General features: G+C 40.5%; 1 protein-coding gene across 1 annotated transcript in view; it reads left to right on the forward strand.

Annotated features, from left to right (window-relative positions):
• Positions 1-20,734, forward strand: part of ANKH (ANKH inorganic pyrophosphate transport regulator) — a 100,618-nt gene extending 79,884 nt beyond the window's left edge. Inside the window, exons 9-12 of the mRNA XM_065629320.1 lie at positions 13,790-13,919; positions 14,946-15,069; positions 15,653-15,752; positions 17,970-20,734. Of these exons, the coding sequence (XP_065485392.1) occupies positions 13,790-13,919; positions 14,946-15,069; positions 15,653-15,752; positions 17,970-18,086 (471 nt within the window). The 3' untranslated portion in view covers positions 18,087-20,734. The remainder of the gene's footprint in view (positions 1-13,789; positions 13,920-14,945; positions 15,070-15,652; positions 15,753-17,969) is intronic.
• The last annotated feature ends 278 nt before the right edge of the window (positions 20,735-21,012 follow it).

Below are 21,012 nucleotides of genomic sequence, written 5' to 3' on the forward strand. Positions count from 1 at the left end.
CACTGCTTGAGGAGCATACCAGATGCTGATCAGAAAAAGCAGTTTCTCATAGACCACTGTGAAAGCTCCCTAGCTCCCTATCACTGAAAATGACCCAGAATAGTCTGTACTTACTTGTTTGTTTATACCAGGGAAGTCGCAATTGGTTCTTACAGCAGTATTATACATTTCCAGATGCCAGCTCCGGCTGTCTGCATGGTTCCTGTTAACTAAAGCATGAGCAAGACATGTGGCCAGCTGTATCTTCATATTCCTGAGTGCTCGATGTATTACAACAGGTTTTCCCTTAGCAACAGAACCGGCTCACAGTGCCAAGGGTGTCACGCTGTGCGCACCATGCCACATTCATCCGTCTGTCACTAAGTTAATGTCCAGCAGGAGAGCTGCGCAGTGCTTCTCAGTTTTAATATGTGTTCTATAAGAAACAGCTAAAATCTCTTTCCAGATTTAATAACACCAGTGCTTTTATAAAAGCAATTTCAATGCTGCCTTGCCTTTTTTTTAATGGACATGTAGTTACAAACGGGAAAAGTAGCGGTTTTCATGAAATCAACAGACTGATGAAGGGGAGAAGCTAATTGTGTAGAATGCTATCTTATATTTAATCAGTGGACACCGCTTAAGAAACAAAATCCAGATGTTCAAGCTTGCCCTGGCATTTTTCACTCCTTTCCATTCCAAAAGGAGACTGAGAGGTAGACTGGAAGGAAAGCTTTCACATTTACACTCATATGTGTGTGTGTGGTTTGTGCAAGGTTTACAGATTTCAGATTTACTTGTTACAAACCACAGACAGACTAGTAAAAATTGTAGAAATGCCATGAAGTTTCAACTAAAGTGAAGCCTCAGGCACTTAGCTGAACAAATTGTTATGCATCAGTTGTGGTAACCAAATTCAAATGCCAGGTAACCTGCATCTAATGATAGCTTTAAAATATTTGTAATGCTTACAGTACTACTTTCCGTATTACATATTAGGCCATTTTTAATATTCTATAATAAAATACATTTTTTGTAAATAGAATGTAGTATTTAGATTCATATCTGGACTTATTCTTTTGACAGGGGAAAAAACACATTGATTTTCTAAGGGCTCCTGCTGATGAGCATCTGTAGCTTAAGGAGTTACTATTGGCAACTGTCTTGTTTCTTTCATTTGCTGGAAGTTATCAGCCCCTGAGAAAGAGCAGCACACAGGCATCATGTCAGCTCTCTGGTGCTTACATCTTGTAGCACAGCAGCATAAGGTGCCATCAGTTGGCAGTTATATTCATCTTACGTGTTAACGTATAGCGTATGTAATTATAAATGTGTATCTGGTAAGTACATAATCATATAGTGTGCCCAGGTGGCCAGAAAGGCCAACAGCATCCTGACGTATCAGGAATAGTGTGGCCAGCAGGACTAGGGAAGTGATTGTGCCACTGTACTCAGAGCTGGTGAGGCCCCACCTCAAATCCTGTGTTCAGTTTTGAGCCCCTCACTACAGGAAAGACATTGAGGTGCTGGAGAGAGTGCAGAGAAAGGTGACGAAGCTGGTGAGCGGCGTGGAGCACAAGTCTGATGGGAGCGATTGAGGGAACTGGGGCTGTTTAGCCTGGAGAAAAGGAGGCTGAGGGGAGATCTTATTGCTGTCTACAACTACCTGAAAGGAGGTTGCAGCATGGAGGGTGTTGGTCTCTTCTCCCAAGTAGCAAGTGAGAGGACAAGAGGAAATGGCCTTAAGTTGTGCCAGGGAAGGTTCAGATTGGATATTAGGAAACATTTCTTCATGGAAAGGGTTGTCAGGCATTGGAACAGGCTGCCCAGGGAAGTGGTGGAGGTGTTTAAAAGACGTGTAGATGAGGTTTTTAGGGACATGGTTTAGTGCCAGTGTTGGGTTAATGGTTGGACTTGATGATCTTGAGGGTCTCTTCTAACCAAAATGATTCTGTGATTCTATGATATATGCAGATTGCAGTTATATACAATTATAAGTGGGGTTTTTATATTATAATCATCAGAAGTATTAAACTGCAGCATTTAACATGTTTGCCTGTGCATCTCTTATTACCCCTCCAAGCACAGGCAGAAAAGTAGGACGGACTGCTGGGGACCATAGGCTTGCAAGATTCGATAGAGGGACCCCATCACAGTCTTAAACAGCAGAGAGGGCTCCAGAATCGCACGGTTCCCTGTGATGGGATAGTTCAGTTTCAGCCTGAAGACGGGAGGAGGAAAGTCTTTGTTCCATTTGCTGACCGTTTACTGCCAGCCATCCCATGATTTGCTTTATCTCCAGGCATCATCTGCTTGGTTATCTTCTATAATTAATCATCAAGCACCCAGGAGATAAGAAGAAAACTTTGATCAAGAACAGGGAAGCCAGTGTAACAGGGAAAATTCCCTATATGAACGAATTAAAGTACAGAATACAGGACTCAGTCGTTGCTGCCTTGTTCTTAGTTCTGTAAGAGCTGGAGCCAGTCACTGTGGAAGAGAAGCAACTATGTTTCACTCAGGCTGAGAAGCTTTGTCTGTTTAAAAGGCAACTCCAGATGCCCAAGCTTTTGTGCTCTGCTTTCGATTTGGTTATGCCAACTAAGAACTGCCAAGTGGATACCATCTGCTGACTCTCCTGTCCTGTGCATCAGCAAGGCTTCACCAGGCAGTGGAATGTGGGCACTGGCAGATAAAATTGGAGCCTGCATGAGTGAAGACAGAATATTCATACCAGCTTAGTATATTATTGCAATAGCATTGCTTTATCGACATATTCCCTGATGCTATGGAAACAGTTTATACTCAATAATTGTTTAATTTCTAGTTGAACTCAGCAAATCTTGTTTCTCAGCCATCAGTCCAGCAACTGATTTTTCCCATGAGGGGCACCAAAGACTATCCGGTTTTCAGTAGGCCCATTTGCTCTCAGATTTTCAGTCTCTAGTCTAATAAATATGCCGTTTTCTATCACTTTCTGCATTTACCAGTAAGTTCATTTTCCACATGATGATGTATCCTAAGTAAAGCTCTTCCATACATCAGACGCTGATGTATTTGATATTTTCAGCTACACTGTCCTGCGAAACAATGAGACATAAAGCAACTGTTGGTGAAGGACAGAAATTAAAGAATTCTTTGCATCTCTGCAGCAAGACTGACTGCTGTCTTACTAGGTATCCTTAGCTTGCATTCAGGGTGATAGGAATCAGGCTTGCATATTGAGAAACACCAAGGAGTGTGTTCCCGTTTTACTGATGAAACCTTTTGAAGGCAGAAGAGGGATGTCCATAGCATGAAAGGACTGCACAGCAGTTCCCTGCAGTATGTGGTTCTCCCTGGGTGTCAGCTGGCTGGTGTCTGACATTTAGCCACCATGAGTGCACTTAATGAGTTGTGACAGAATCATGGAATCGTTCTGGTTGCAAAAGACCTTTAAGATCGTCAAGTCCAACGATTAACCTAGCACTGCCAAGTCCACCTCTAAACCATGTACCTAAGAACCTCATCTACCTACAGAAGCACCATGCACTTCGCTTTGTTTCAGTCTTTCAGGCTGAAAGACAGTAAATTGCATTCAGGACCTGACAGGAGATTAGCTTTAATTTTTAAATGCCTTAAGCAGCTTCACTGTAGCCAGAGGGTGTGTGAAGAAGCATTTTAAAATAGAAACAGTATGTGTGAACATACTTTCACAAAAATGCAGTTCATTTTTTCCCCTTTCCTAAAGAAAATAAGGTCAGTAACCAGTAATACTGTGAAATCTGTATTAGATTGTCAGGTACCAAGAAAATATAGGAATAATAGAATTTATGCCCTCCATACATTGAGCAAACAGTGAGAAGGTTTCCATGTACAACGTTGATTAAGTTTGGTAAAGATCAGCCTAGGGTAGAACAAAGCGATGTGCAAATTCTGACCAATACAAGAGACTATGAGGGATTTGACTCCATTATTCCTCCTTCACTCTCATTTAAAAGGCCTTTAGCCAAGTATCTGCCACCTCTTCATCCCCATCGTTTCAAGTGATTCAGATGCTGGAAAGGGGAACAATAAAAAATACTGTTTCTATTTCCTTGTGACTGATGCCACAGTTTTCCTCTGTGTATTGAGTGAGGGTTGCTACCAGAGAAAATCACCCAATTATTACAACTTGTCTGGCTTTGATACGTATATATGTTCCGGGCTGCTAATGCTTCGTTCTTAGTTCAGAAGCTGAGGAAAGCGTGTTCAGAACAAAGTGGTGATTTCTGACATACTTAGTGTAGGTGTTCCTCTCTGTGCTTTACAGCTAACCTTCATGCAATGCTGAAACCTTCCCACTTGCCCATCTCAACTCTTCCACAGGTGACTGATAGCAGACATTCAGAAGATGGACCACCAGGGCCAAGTTGGGAACTGGGAAAAGGGGAGGGATTGGACAGGGATGTGCTGAAATATGAGAGTATTTATGCTAAAGAGAGGGCCAAAGATGTGGTCTTTGTGTAGTGATGGTGCAGGAGGGCCCAGCAGCTGAACGAGTTGTTACAAATGGACTGAAGTTAAGAAAGCCTCGTTTTTTTCATGGATCTGTGGCTCATGGTCGAGGGAACAGCATTAGGGTCTGAAAAGGACAAGCTGTACTTTAACTACCGTGGCCTTCAGGTACTCTACATCTTTCCTGCGAAAGGGAAGTGCAATATGACACCCAGTTATAAACCTCATTAATCTCTTCTATCTTGAGTATTTGGCTACCACAGCATTTCTACCTTACTAGAAGAAACAGCTTAGCCACACCATGGAAAACATGATTCGTCGTGATGATTTATTTTGTGTAAACAATGAAATCTGTGAGTTTATCAGTGTTCATGTGCTCAAAACTATAACATCGCACAGACTAAGTTACTCCATAGAAATCAAAAATTTGAATTCTGGATCAGAAAGGTAACATGACTTCTGATGGCAAGAATGCCTTTCAGTTTATGAGGTGCTTGTGTTTTAACAATCATGGCCAGGGACATGAGGTAGGGTTTTGCAGCATTGTAGTTCCAGCACATTGGTCATCAGGCACTGCACTAGAATTTATAAATGGAAGATTACTCGAAGACCCAACTTTCTTAAAGTGTTAGTACATTAACTACGCCAAGCCTTTGTTGTTTTCTAAAGCTGACCAAGGTTATATCATTTTTGTGTGGTTTTTTGTTTGTTTTTTAAGGAAGTTAAGCCTGACTGTGGAACTTCAGAGTTTGAATAACAATTGAATTTTTTCAATGCATCACACAATATCAAATTGTAGATTAATATTGTCTATCCTCATTCCCTTTCCACCAAATATAAAGCAAGCGTACTTTATAGTACATTGTCCAGTTCGTCCAGATTAAAGCAGTAGTTCATCCTCCCCTGTCCAAGGTCTTGCTTATAGCTCTCCTCAACAGGAGATTTTCCCTAAATATCTCCTTTTCTTCTTCTGAGAATAATTAATTCCCCCTGTGTAGTGTGGAAGAGCTTCAGACTCAGCATAGCTACTGCAGCATATTTCTCCATTCCCGGTATTTTTTCCTTGCTTTCAGGAATACCTTTTTATAACAAATAAGAGCTCCGGCATGGCTAGCAACTAGCTTTAAGAAACGGTGCAAACTGTACTTTCTTCAGAACCAAAGTACTGTATAGCATTATTTAGCCTTCCATGTAGTTCATAGATAAATGAAGGGAAACATGCATAAAGCCATGTTTTGTTGCCACCGTATATACCTGTGACATTCAGCGCCACATATCAAAAAGCAGCCACGAGTTTAAGCCATTGCAGAGGCCACTGGATTTGTGTTCAAGGTTCAGTCATCTTTTCCTGTCTTTTATTGGCTGCCTTTATTTTACATCTCTGCATTGCTTTATTATCAAAGGTTACAGCTGGGCTTTCTTAGAGTCATGCGATAATAGGACTGAGAGGCAGTAAAATCCACAGGAAGAAATGTCGTGGCAAGAAACCAGTTCCTCTCAGAGGACACAACCCCAGCTGCCAACAGTGCCAATATCTGGAATTCCCTGAGCGACTGAGTTCAGTGTCATTATCTCTCTTGAGCATACAAAGAAAGGAAGTAAAAAAAAGAGGGACAGATTTCTCCCACACTCTCCGGTCTTACTTTATCAGCGGCTTCATTACAGGAGATTTCACAAGTCATATCTAGGATATTCCCAGCTGAAAAAACAGCAGACAATCGCTCAAGAAGCTTTTTACCTTTTCAAGGTCAGATTTAGTTCCCACTTCAGTAAAAATTATTTCAGATGTGGGTGGAAGTATTCCTGCCTGCTCAGGAAGATACTGAACCACCAGAGGCTGACTTTATAAAATCCTCACGAGGACCTTGCCCCATCCATGGTACCGCACTGAGCCTTTGTCCCAGAACAAAGGATTTCTGTTTGCTCCAGTGAGGTGGAGACTAATGTCTCCTTCATGATTGTTCAGGTTTCACACAAAGGGTCTATTCTGCATGAGTGGCTGGAGCAAGCAAAATAGGAAGGGCCGAAAATTGTCACTGCAGCATATTTCTGCTCAAACTCTGTCATCACAATAGGAAGCAGCAAGGGCTGCAGGAAACTCGGGACAGAAGAAAATGTCTGACTTGTGAAGTTGACAATTTTCAAAGAGAGCCTAGGAATCTGCCAGCTTTGCTATATTCAAGCTTTTAAAAAGTGAAGCTGTAAAATATGCAGTAAAATATCCCGCTTTCTGTAAAAAGTAAAGCAGCATATAATTCAATGGGGAGATATAATGACTATCTTAAACAATTTAGTGGCCGAACCCATCCTGAAAAATACTACCTAAGTACTTTCAGCAGCAGCTGAGCGGAAAGCAGACGTGGCATCACGTTAATGCTGTCAGAGATTCAGTGCACTGTGCAGCTGCTCGACCTAGCTTTATTTCTAAAGAATGTTGTGCTCCAACACTCTGAAATACAAGGAAAGCTGGAGGAGGCAGTGGGAGACATAGATCTGTAGAAACCAATTATTTCAGGAGAAGATAGGGAGTTTTCCCACAAGCAGGCTCTGGTTTCTTTTGCTCCCCCTGCTGCTTGACAAATTTTATGACAGCTGTTTTCAGCTTCACACCACACTTCGCAGAACACAACGTTCACAGAGATCTATACTGACTTGTGTGTGCCTGAGGGATAATTGCTATAAGAGAATGTCCTTGTGATCCAAGTCATCAGCATTATGATAAAATGCTTTCAAATACGACTGTGGTCTGACATTTTTATTGCACACAGGTCCAGAGCTTTTTGCTTTGAAGGACTGCAGGATTGTGCGGGTCGGAAGGGCCTCAGGAGTTCATCGGGCCCGGCCTCTGGCTCAGAGCAGGGGCAGCGGTGAGGTCAGGGCAGGTTCCCTGGGGCTTTGGCCAATCTGGTCTTGAAAACCTTCAATTTCTCACACATGAAAAGGACTCACTTTCTGCCCACTTCAGAATAATGGGACATATAAGCACATCATCATGATATATCCCAACAGAGCATCAGACTGTAGGAACATTGGGCCGATCAACATTTTTATTTTTCGTCTTAAAAGCTGTGTGTCAAAGACTCCTCAAAATTGCCAAAACTGGGGTGGCTGTGCAAAGACTGCTCTCAGACGTGATTTACAGCAAAGAAAGCCTAGGATTCTGCAGGTCCGTTCTGGTGTGGGCCAGGCTGTGGTATGCAGCAAGTTCCCATAGCAAGCCAGTGATGCTGGTCTCCGGTGTCATACCATACCCAGCAATTCCTGCACAGCTTCCAAAGAACTTTATGATTCTTTATAGCAGTGTGATTAAAAACAAAAACAACCAAACAAGACCACCACCACCAATAAACCAAAACAAAAAACCCCACACCTGAGTCTTTAAAGGCGACAAGTTTTTCACTTGTCTAGTTTCATGTTAGACTCACATGTGATTTCCCATCAACAGTCTTTATGATAAAACCTAGACTTTTTGGTTTCTTGGTCCACAATAAAACACACAATCCTTTATTTGTGTCAAATGATGAGTAGCTGGATCTCCTTCATTCATAAGAACCCTGTTGGACATTCTCCATGTTGTTCAACTACTTGAGAGACTGCATAGTGGAATGAGTGCTTCAGGAGGTGTTAGGAATTTGTATTCAGTTGCACAGCTATATTCAATATGGAAACACAGTCCGACTATAGTCTGAAAAGGTGTGTAACTAATAGCTGTTTCTATAGTTTCAGTATTAGTAGTTAATAGTTCAAAACTGTTCTTACTTTTATTCTTCTACATAAAGGTACAGAAGAGAAATTCAGTTTTCTTTAACATTAAAATGCTAGAGTAAGTTTTTGAGTGGCAAGCCCCATTACTACACAGTCATTTAGAGAACTGAATTTTCAAGGTCAGTGAAAGTATGGATTTGGAGTAGGTGTAAGAACAGCACTAACAAATTCAACTATTATTTTTTTCCAGCCTCTTGCAGAATAGAGTGTTGAATAGAGTCAAATCCAGTTTTTCACACTGATGCAAGTTAGAACAAGATGTTTTTTGACTTACAAACATATCTGCGAGATCAGCTGATCTTGTGTGATACCAGCTCTGAAAGGAGAAAGAATTATGGAAGTTGTGTTTATGAGAGAGAGGCCACAGAGATGTTTGGCAAATCAGGAGATTAGACCACATAAGACTCTTTTTGATCTGTTTATTGCACACTTCAAAAGGCAAAATCATATGACTTATATTCTTCCATATTAATAGAAGTGATAAACTTAAGTGATACTATCCCAAAGATGCAGGTGCAATTCAAAGCTGAGATGTGTAATAAGGTGTAAAGTAAATCTCCTCTGCCCTCATCAGGCACCATATAGCATAAACAGGAACAGAAAGGTCATGAACAAGGCACGGGTTAAATTAGTTAAGATGCAATCCTCAATACGTACATATAACAATATTTTGAAGGTAAAACACCTCACTTGGACAGGCATACTTCTGCAAATATAGCAAGTTCAACAAACAATAGCAAACATCTGCTGAGAGCTGTTTTGCAGGAGAAAAATACGAGCTGCATTTCATCACAGGAGAACCTTTAACAGGTAAGGGTACACTTCCCCATGGTAAAATCTGTTATTCCAGTCTCATTCCAGGCTGGTATGTGTCTAACCTACATTTAAAAACATCTATTTTGGATTTCATTGCTTCCTTCTGAGGAACATATAGCCATGTTGTGCCTTTGTCATCAGATAGTGCTTGTTTTAACTGGAGTCTGCACTGAAGTCTAGAAATGCTGTACTGTTGTTCATTTTTCACTGGAATGCTCTTTTGTGCCTTATATTTATCAATGAATATCCCAAAAGACAGGCAGCTTTCTACAAATGTTGAAAAGCAAATCAGTCTAGCACCCTGCAGATTACTGTACACATGACAATAGCCTTTGTTAGCATAATGTGTTATAGCACGTTATGTAGTGGGTCTCTGAGGTTTAGTAATCCCTGTCAGCAACCACAATAAATGGAAATAGCTTCCCGGAGATGCAGGGCCTGTGAAAAGACTTGTTAGTTTTCAAGAACTACCAGTATTCAAACCCACACACGTGGCATCCGAAACAAAATCTTGTGACCAGTCTTTTGTCACAATCATTTGTGAAAGTCAAATGCATGAAGTGTACTTAAGAGATTGAAAAGAAGTTGGACTGCGCACCAGCAGTTTGGTACTTTCCCTACTGAAACAAAGATTCGGTGCATTCTCTCTGGCTTGCCAACAGCAGTTTTTGATGCATAACCTTTTAATATGCCTAGACACTGAGCATGCTCACCAAGAGTAGCAAGATTCCATGTGAAAGGAAGCACACCAAGTTACGCAGAGTGTCTAAGCCACAAGTGAGAGGGGTTTCGATCTTTTTAACGCACAACTGAATTGAGAAGGAAAAAAAAAAAAAAAAAAAAATCACTGATATCAGCTATGTTGTATGCACAACATAATGCTGCATGGGGTGGAGGTGCACCGCAGTTACAGAACTCCTGAAGCTGTAACTGCGAGCAGCTTGGACCATGCAGCTGGGAAAGGGCATCCCTTATTCTGCACTTGCCCTGCTCCTTGTGCCCTTTCCTTAGGCAACCCCAGTTACCTTTACAGTACAGACAGTACTAATCTATAACAGCCGGAGCTGTGAGCTGATCTACTGCAGCCGTACTGATTTTCTTATGGTGCTGTAAATTATTAACATACTTAGTAAAATCTATCAAATTTTACTACTGTAGATCAGTTAAAGGCACATTACCTAACAGCACAACACTTCAGATCAGTTCAAATGAATAAAACACTTCCAGAAACATTCAGACTACTGCTGTTTATACAGAGATAACACCACCATAATAAATACTACTGTCTTTACTCAGGTCTGTGTATTCTCTGTGGTGTTCCACTCTCCTTTTTATACCATCACTTCTTCCTGTATTTTTAAAGCACTCATTACTGTTCAGTTGAAGTTCTGGTTAAATGATCAAAGGCTTTAGCAAAACTATCCTTTAATATCATGCTGCACCCATACCATACAATAAGAGAAAAGCAAATCAACTCTGTTGCTAGAATTCCACAAACAAAACCCTTACTCCCAAAGTATTAAAATGCTTCAGCCTCAGCAGAGCTGCCAAGTCCAATATTCATTACTGTATAAAGCCTTTGCAGCCAACTGCAATTGCAACCTGAAGCCGCAGTGCCACTGTGCATGCGCGTTGCTGGCCTGTGCAGAAGCTTTTACTGTTTTGTCTTTGCCTCTTGATTAGATTAAATGAAAGTATAACTGTAACCCTACCCAAGCCTATTTATTCTATTTTTAACCTTGCAGACAGGCAGAAAGATGTAAGGGGGAGGAGGAAACGAACAGTGTTTAACTAAAAGATAGGAAACGGATTTACCTATAATAGATCTCCTGAAGTCCTCCCTGATCCGAGCCCCCAAAATTAGCACTAGTTACTCCACTCCAGTGTGCCACGCTCCGTTTCACTGGACTACTTGCATCATTTCACCTGTTACCTTCTTCTCCAGTCTCCTTTCTGATCAGTCTTCACCCTTTACCAAGGCAATCACAAACATCATACAGACCACTCAGCATCACAAAAAAGCTAATACTTCATCCTGTTTTCAATATCTCTCATCTGTAATAAAATCAGTAGCTGAAATACCTTCCCTGTTTTGCATGTTTAGCGTTACTGTTTTCCTGAAGTAGAGCCTAGTTTTTTCCGCTACGTTTTGAGTTTGTCTTCGAAATAATACGGAAACTTCTCAAGTTGCAAGCACTGTAGAAGTTAAATTGCACAGAGCCTGCATGGTCCAAAGCATTAATTTCTTTTCCCGAGGCTTTGTTCCCCATGGGCAATGAGAATATTCTCTGCTCGTAAGATGACAGAGAGGAATCTTGTAGCAAAATGAAACCAGTTCTCAATATTGCAAGCAAAAAGATGGAAGCTTGCTGAGACTGAAACAGAAGATCCCTCTGCTGCCATACCTCTCCTCTTCAAACTTAGTGTTAAGCTTAACAAACACTGCTGCCTTTACCCACTGGCTGCTATATATGAAGTGCTTTTTGAAGCCATTTATCAGCACCAACTCTCTGCTGATCAGGGAGTGAGGAAGACTGTGGTTGGCAACAGCTGAGGAGGAATGACTGCATACCACCTGTGTGTAAGTCATTACCCCTGATTTGCAAACTGACCTTCCTCCTGCAGGAGCTGGATGGAGATTGACTCTGTTCTTATTAAGGCCACAAGCAAACTTTTAACTTCAAAGAGAACAGGATTGAGAACAATGCCTTTGGTCACTTATTTGCTTGCCTGTCTAACCATGTTAGAATACTCTTTCAAACAGCTGTTGAAGAAGGAAAGGCTGCTCTATTTGCCCTTTGCTAGTGGTGGGCAGACTCTGTTGTTAGCATAAACATATGGAATCTTGCAGCAGCAATAACTATATTGCTCAGTAAGATGCTAATAGCATTGTGCAGCATAAGCAGCATAAACGTCTCTGCTTTCATGAAAACAGTGAATTATACTTGAAAAGTGGACATCTTTGCATCTTGTATTGTTTAACAGAAGATTTGACAAAATATGCCCTGTATGATTGCTTTACAGGTCATTTGTAGTAAGAGTAGAAATCACTGCAGTCTGCCTAATGGTGTCTGCAACAATGAAAGAATTTGCTCTGTCACTGTGTAGTTACTTTTTAATAACTGGATTCTCAACCATACAACCTTCTCTGCTCTAGAGTGCCACCTCTGCTTCAGTTGTACCTTGTATGAGTAGTTTGGCAGGGAAAGACAAGTGTTGGCTAAAGCAGAAAATATCCATGCTCTGTCTTCTGCTCTTACCTTCCTCCACTTACTGCTGTTCTCTGTATAGGTGATGGAGATACACTGCAAGACAGCATCAAATTGGTCAAGTGAAACAGTCAATTGTGAAAAATAATAGTGGTTCCTACCCTATGAAGTAGAGAAGAAAGCTGAAGATGAGCCTTTTTGCAGGAATGTGAAATGTTTTGTTCACCGCACAGGCAGTCAGAACGTGAGACCTCCCACAGGCCACTTGGTCACAGGCCTTGGGAAACTTCTGTGCTCTGGGCACTTGTAGGCTGAACAGAAAGTACAATCTCTGGCACACAACCAAAGAATGAGCGTGAAGTCCCAGCTGTCTTGGAGGTGGTGGGACTTGAAAGACTAGTTTTAAAAGCCATCTGAACAAGTAGGGACGTGACAAGTGAATCGAAAGAGAAGAGCTAGATACTATAATAGTAGCTTGTAGGCTAAATTATAAGAGGGGAGTTATAAAGTCTTACAGAGCCATCAGCTTGTACAGTCAGTGTGCATAATTTACCTGGTGCACTGGTTTGCAACCTGACAAGAGGAGTGCCAGAGCATTTGAGGTCCCAAATTTTGCCCTGTTCAGTCAGCTGGCTCCCGTAACATCTGCTTTACTGCGAGAATAACAGGAAGAAATAACTTTTTTAATCACAGAATTGAGTTAAATAGCAAACTAGTTGTACTTGAAAGGGTGTCAGGTACCCCTTCTTTTGGGAAAAGTCCTGTAAGGGCTGTCAGCACTGTTCTTCAGAGAGTGCTGTGAACGAAAGCTGGACCTGCTGACAGCCCCCTCAGCTCAAACTGAAGCCCTGCCTCAGTATTGACCAAAAAATTAAGCATCGTGTACTACCACTATACCGTTTGTTGCGGGGTTTTTATGGAAGTTTTCCCTTCGTGTATGGACTAAACAGCGCACTCTTTAATTAAAATAACAAGACTTAGTGGATTTGGGGCCTGAGGGCACTGTGTCTGTAGGACTATGCTGAACACCTTTGCCTTGCTATCAGGCGTATTACATACCAACAGTGCCAGTATCAGCAGCGTGTTTAAACCCCTAGTCTTATATGTAGGTGAGATCTCTGGGTCTTGGAGTACTTCAGATCCTTAGTTACTAATATGTTTGATAATCCATTTACGAATAAGGGTGTTTTAACCAGAGCAAGTATTGTAAAAATCAAGTTTCTTATTGTTTTTCTACCAATTAGACCGTTCAAATAGAACCGTTTGCAAGCACCATAAAAATTGTTTCTATATGCATCAGTCTTGATATGTGAGGAACATGAGGAGTAGGAATTGATTCTTACATTAACATGCCTCTCTTTTTATACTTGTGTACTCTGTGTTTTTGAATGCAAGCTAAGTATAAATATACTATATATATATTTATTATCAGTAGAATTATGTACCCATCAGTAGAGTAAACAAATGTTTTAGACTAGGAGGGCCTATCTTTTTTTATGCTTCCTTTCTGAAATATAAACTTTCCTTAATTTTGTTCTTCCTAGCTCTGTTTTGTGATGTTTTGGACGCCAAATGTGTCAGAGAAGATTTTAGTTGACATAATTGGAGTAGACTTCGCTTTTGCAGAGCTGTGTGTTGTTCCCTTGCGCATCTTCTCCTTCTTTCCAATTCCAGGTAAAAACCAAAAAAATAATGATCTGTAACCTCAAAACCAAACCAATGCTGAGGTGTGGTCGTAGAGCCTGAAGTGGCTGTGTATACAATAGTGACTAAATGCAGGCCTCGCATAGGTAACACAGTTTTAATTGAAGCTGGTGTAAACCAGGACCATTTACATCAGTAGTCAAGATACAAATGTTGCAGTAAGAGCAGTCTGTCATTAGGCAGATTTCTGGCTGTCAAAAGTCTGAATTCCGTCTGTTGTAGCTGACCAAGAGCACACACGTGGATGGCAGTAGTGAGACATGCTTGCCAAGGCTGAAATTAGCTGTTGGGAACAGCATCTAGGACCAACTCCACAGTAACATCACCTTCATCAGTCTTCCCTTCTGCTGCCAGACTCAGTGGCACTTTCAGATTATCACCAGAGCATAACGATATAGAACAAAAGTTAATGCCCCTATTCAAGGGAGAGACAAGCTTAACAGCAATAATCAGAATGTTTCCCTTCAAAAATTTTCTAACTTCTGTAATCAAATCATGTCGTGTTTTCTGTTTATGTGACAAGGTGGTTTTGTAATAAAAGTAAACTCCATATAGAAGAATAGGTACATGTAGATATCTCTCTTTGTGCCTAGCTGTTACACTGTGTACTACACAGGAGATGATAGAGGGAAAATTTGCCATGGTATGATTTTTCTTTAGGGAAGGGGATAGTATTTTTTACTGAAGAAGGCAGAATGCACCATCTAATAAACTGGTTGTCAGAGAACAGCTCTTAGGAAGGATTGCTGTCTGTAACTGGCCTTTTATTTTTTTCTAAGATCAGTATAGTATAAACAATTTGGATACAAGATCTACTTCATTTCTAGTAGGATTTCCTAGTGTGCAAAGTTACCAGAAACAAGTTTCACCATGATTATTTCTGAACAGTGGTCTCTGCATGAAAAAGCTTCTCCTATGAGAAGACTGACTCTTTTTTTTCTACTACTCTCTCCTCCCTCTCTCCCCATCCCCTCCCCTTCCCCTGTTTATGAACAGTGACGGTCAGAGCGCACTTGACTGGTTGGCTGATGACTCTGAAGAAGACATTTGTGTTGGCACCCAGCTCAGTGCTGCGCATCATCGTCCTCATCACTAGTCTCATTGTGCTGCCTTACTTGGGGTAAATCATTCTCTTCTCCACAGAGCTGATGGGTTTGCTTTCCTCTTCATTCCTGTTAGTTGTCACAATAGCTGAATTTGGGTAGCTCAGAGTGTTTTCCCTAAATACTAACCATAATAGAAAGCTTAAATAGTGTCAATATCTGCAAAAGAAACATTTATAAATTCACAAGTGTGACTTTGTTCTAGGTAGTCATGATAGTGATGACCCTTTTGAAAAAACATGCAAATGCCAGAGAGGCTAAAACATGTCCTAAGGGGAATTTATTTCCATTCTATTAAATGCGCTGTTAAGAAAGCTAATGGAAGAATATCTTGTTTATAAGTTAAATGATCTATTCTACAGCACTTTGCGTGAGACTTTATATTCTTAGTCCCTAATTTGATTCACAATGTGTTTCTTTTACTTAACAGTGAAGCCATTAAGAAACAAAAAAGGTCCTTTAAAATATCAGTTATTTTCTTTGCCAGTGCATTATGTCTTTGAAGGAAATATTTCTAACAACAGATTGATTCTGTAAATATACTTATGAATCAGGCATTCTCACACAGCCATGACTGCTGTCTTTTTATGCTGCCCACAGAGTTCATGGAGCCACTCTTGGAGTAGGATCCCTTCTCGCTGGCTTTGTAGGAGAATCCACCATGGTTGCAATAGCAGCCTGTTACGTCTATCGGAAACAGGTAAGAATTAGGCTCTGCAGGATCAGAATTAGGTTCTGCATGATCTGGTGAAAGCATTTGTTGGATATAGTGGATTTTAGTTCAGATTAAGAATATACTTTTGTAAGGTAACTCACCAGCACCCCAACTTAACTGAGTTTGGTTTGCTTCCCCGTGTGGTCTCAAAAGTGTGCAACTTAGGAATTCTTTGGGTTGAAATAAAGCCAAAAGGTGCTTTCCAGCTGCTAGTGGGCATTCAGGTCATGGGACATGCTGGTCTGAAGTAAACTTCTTGCTCCTCAAAATATGTGTATCATGGATATTATGGCCTTACCACCACCTGCTTTGCACTGTAGATGTGCTACTACAGTACAATATAGCTTCTTTATGTAGACATAGGAACTACTCATCCAAGCTTATTATATGTGTATGTGTGTGTTTCTTTAGAAAACCAATTTGCTGAAATAGACAAAAAGTAGAGTTGCTTAATTTTTTTACCATCTAAAGAAGTAGCTTAAAACAGGATATACTCCTGCAGCAGTAGAGGATAAGAGCTTACAAATACTTAAATAGGCAAGGATTTCTCACAGGCATACTTTTACATACTTGACCATGCTACAGTCCTGCGTGTATGGAGTAGTATGGGTACACAGATTGCAAAGAATATTCCACTAAATGGAGTTAAACGTACATTAAATATTGGCTTGGTGACTGGGTACATCACAGTACGTGCACGTTGTACCCTTCCAGTTACGTGTTCAAGGCCCTGAGTAGGCACCAGGCACAACTCCAAGCAGAAACAGCAGCGTGTGTGCATCATCCCATGGTGCAGAAGGATTCTGGGGGTGAGAGAAGAAAAATATAATCTCTGCATTTACTTTTTTTTTTTTTAATTAGATTTCTTACTAAAGACCAACCGAAGATACCTACCACTTCTGTTGGAATAGCTAAAAGCCTTGTGTTGGAACAAACTAAATCCACTTTTGATATGTAATAACAGTGTAGGCCACAGCAATAGACCAAAGTGTTCAAGTTTCATAAGAAAACAGAAGACTTTGCTCACAGTCATGATTAGTCTGTCATGTTTTTCTTAAGAACCAATGAATGAAACCTGTAGATTCTGAAATGGCTGTTCTTGGCCTGTGGTTTCACAACATATATGTTTGGACTAACCTCCTCATCGCTTGTTCTTTACAGTAGTAGCTCACAGAACGTTTCTGGCCAGGGACATGGTGCTTAATTTTTTGCAATGATGTGTGCAGGTAGTAGTAGGAATAACTGTGCCAACCTAATTTTTTCCCTTACCAAAATTAGTATGTAGCTGACAGCATCGTCTCAACAGCCAGTGTGACAGTGGCAGAGCCAACCGGTAGCTCTGCGCACTAACTTGTTTTCACCTACGGTGGCGTTTGAGAGCTGCAAATCAAGTGGTGTAGACACTTCTGAAACTTTGAAACTCTGATATGCCCAACTCAGCTGAATCAATAATACCTGTGGGGGGGGGGTTGTCAGCTGTACAAGTGTTTTCTGTAAAACTAGCCAGCCTGCTGAGAAAGGGATAATAAGGAACAGATGCTTCAACTTGTTTTGTAGTGGGGCCGAAGGCTTCTTAGCTTTATTAATCCAGGTCATCCTGGATGAATCATAGGCCTCTTGAATGCCCTCCTGCTCCTGCTAGCCAAAAATACTCTAATACTTGGCCTTGGTGTGGTGGGGATCACAGTGGATCAGCAATACCAAGAAAAGCCAGAATGTTGACATCTTGCAAAATTCCTGAACTTTGACATTTGAGAAGCTAGGTTGCTGCCTCTCTCTTTGCCCCTAGAACAGCTTATTCTCTCTCATATTTTCTTTGCTTTTCTGTGTTTTGGTTTGGTTTGGGTTTTGGTTCTTGGTTTTTTTTAATAAAAAGTCTGTGATGTAAAAGATTCCAGATGCTCTCTTCCCTCCAGTCATGCTGAAACCTGTTTTGCATGTTGCTTAGCCTAAGAAATGCCTCTGTTGCTGCATTTATGTTAGAACAGAGAAGGCTGAGCCCCAGGAAGGTTATGAAAACCTTCTAAATTAAGATAACTTATTAGTGACGAGCCACGAATATGACACAAATACTCTAGCTTTTCATAACATACTAAAAAAATAACCATTATTCACACCTCACTTCTCCCTGTGCTCAGAGTTTGTAGGACTGTGTTGATGCACAACTTACTGATAGGTTTCCAAATGCTTGTTTCAATCTAGAAAAAGAAGCGGAATGAGAATGAAGCAGCTACAGAAGGTGAAGACTCTGCAATGACCGACATGCCTCACACAGAGGAAATGACAGACATCGTAGAAATGAGAGAAGAGAATGAATAATAAAGGGGATGCAATTGTTCTCTGCAGGGACGATTGGAGTGACACTTCAGCATCTTGTCGTCTCTCATACTTTTTTGTTTGTTCGTTTTTATTTTTGTAATAAAGAGGCCTTGATTTAAAAGGTTTCAGATAAATTCTCTAGCATACTGAGTATGCTCTCACTGATGAGGGACCTAAAAAGAGGTCTTTGCTTTTTTTTTTTTTTTTTTCCAATTGAATTTGTTTTCTCACTCCATGCAAACACAAAAGATACAATTGCATCACTGTAGAGTCTTCCTTACTTATGCATCCACCTTCTCTGGACAATCTGCATTTGTCAACCAAAGCCCTGCTCTCTGTGCACGTGTGTGTGTGTATGTGTGTGCTTGCACATTTGCACATGCACACGCACGTGTGCCACTGGCTTAGTGCTACTGCCATAATCCTACTCCCTGCCCTCTTTCCTTTTCCTTCCTTTTCTTTATGAGAAATGCAAAGGAAAAGAAGTTTGGAATACAGAGCTTTATTTTACTTGCTGGAAAATGACTTTGCTACATAAACTAATATACTATGGTGAACTATATATTTTTGTTTGGCCTCATCACTAGAGCTGATACTGCGCAGGGTACAAGACAGGGAGGAACGTGTAAGTCTCCACATACAAAGTGGAGAAAAACAGGTTCCTCTCTCCAGTTAAAAGTGTGTGGATGTGTATGTACACACACAGGTACATAAACAGAGACATACATATATATATATGCTTATATATATATGCATACAATAAATAAAATACACACAGGACAAGAACTCTATTTAGCTTTCATTCCATCAGAAAGATAGTAACCTTTTGAAAAATGTAAACATTTAATTCAGAATTTTCCTGAATCATTAAGCCCCACCATATGTACAATTTTTTTTTTTAGGGAAAAGAAAAAGAGAAACATGCACTTTCCTCTTGTGAAGAGGGTGATGGCAACTGATAAACTTTGACTGTATTTCAATAAAAAAATAATAAATATTGACAAGCTTTACCAAAGTTCTTGTCCACTGACTTTAAAGGTTGATTTGCTCTGTATCTTATTTCTGGTGCCTATGTATTTAAAAAGAAAAAATAGATGATGTATGCAGGATACCATGGTATATCACATTAGTACACATAGCTTCATGAGGGTTTTTTTTATATAGAGATGTACACATACTCACACACACGCGTGTGTATATGTATATATAATTCTATATACGTATATACACGCACACATATATGTATGTTTTGCTGTACTATATTTACCTATGCAGTAGATCAAAATCCATATGGTGAAGCTCAAGTACTGATGGTCCTGCAGGTGGTTGGTTAGAGACCCAGATCACGCGTTGGCTCTCGAGGCAGGAGTTGCCTGGGAGCGGCCCTCACCGCTCGGCGAGCGCGGAGCTTTGCAAAGACAGCGGCTCTGGTTGGAGCGGGCCTTAAATCACAAAGTCACTTGTATCGGGTGGAGATGAAGCTGATGTAAGAGGTGGCCGAACCGGAGAGGGTTTGAGTGCCCCTGGTGACGGCTGCAGCGGCAGCCGGTGTTTCTGTGCTCTTCTGTGTTTGGCTGGGGGACAGCGTTCATTACCAGTTCGTGGTAGCTTGGGTTCTTTCAGATTGAATCGTGCCAGAGCCTGCTATATCCATATATCAGTTAATTTAAACCTTATTTAGTAAAAGTATATTTTTCTAAGTTGTGGAAATGGTTATTCAAGTGTGGACAAATTCTGTTTCTAGATTTATTTGCCAGGTAGTCCCAGCACTCAGAGAACTGATCAAAATTAAACATTACTTTAAATGTTATATCAATATATGTGTATGTAGACATAGACATACACATGTGTATAAATATATATACTGTATATTATGTACATTTATTTTAAGCTATAATACATTTCCTATTTTTCCAAGTTCAGCTAAAAACGTCTCTAAAATACTACAGAGTTGGCTAGTAACCAGTTATGGCCGTCATCAAAGGCATTGTATCAATGAACTTTACATTTTATTGTAAACATCTGTACCAATTTGTTACATGTAGAAATGCAATAAGAAAAAAACATAGAAAATATTGTGCTGAATGACAGCTTTGCAGACTCAGTTCATGGTTAATGAGCTGTGGCACTAGGAGGGTAAGACTAAATCCAGTAACCGTGTTTTCTGTGCCGCCACAAGGTTGTTCTCCTTGTTTCTGACAGTAGTTTTAAAAAAATAAAACCACAGACAAATGAACGATTTGCATTATGTAGACTGTACACATTCATGAATACAGGCTCTCAAACAGTCATGTGTATATAGCATGTATATAGACTGTTACAGATCACGGTGGCCATTTGAGATCTTCTCTGTTTGTTTTAGTTTCTCCAGTATGTTTGTGTCCAAGCCCACAAGACACAGTTTTTCAGGAACTGTAGAGATAAAGCAAGAAAATATTTTTGTGTAATATTTCTTTTGGTACATGGCTAAAATTCAAACCAGTATTTTTGAAGAATTTTGAGCATCACCCATCTAGGTTTCAAGATAATTGCACTAAAAAGTAAAAATTTGAAAACAAATTAAATGACACACTGAAGCTTTTGCTTTAGATGAGAAAATATTTTTAAATGAATTGTTGGTCATAGAGAGCTAAAGTAATGGTATTGTAAAAGATAAATTTTCAATTGTGTGGGTAATATTTAATAGTCCTTTGCAAGATACTGAATGAGGGCAGGAATGGTGAGATTTGGGCAAGAATTCAAGCAGTGACATAAAGGACTCATGCCTCGCATTTATTCCTGCTTCCTGCAGGTCGCATGTTTCTTTACATCACTCTGCTGGATTAACAAAATGCGCCGGCGTTTCTGCAACGAGCGAGTCCGAACCACCCCCTGGTGCCGGCAGCTGTGGGGCGGGAAGGGCCGGGCCCAAGGAGCACCCTGTCCC

This window comes from Caloenas nicobarica, chromosome 2 (assembly GCF_036013445.1).
Source record: "Caloenas nicobarica isolate bCalNic1 chromosome 2, bCalNic1.hap1, whole genome shotgun sequence".
NCBI lineage: Eukaryota > Metazoa > Chordata > Aves > Columbiformes > Columbidae > Caloenas > Caloenas nicobarica.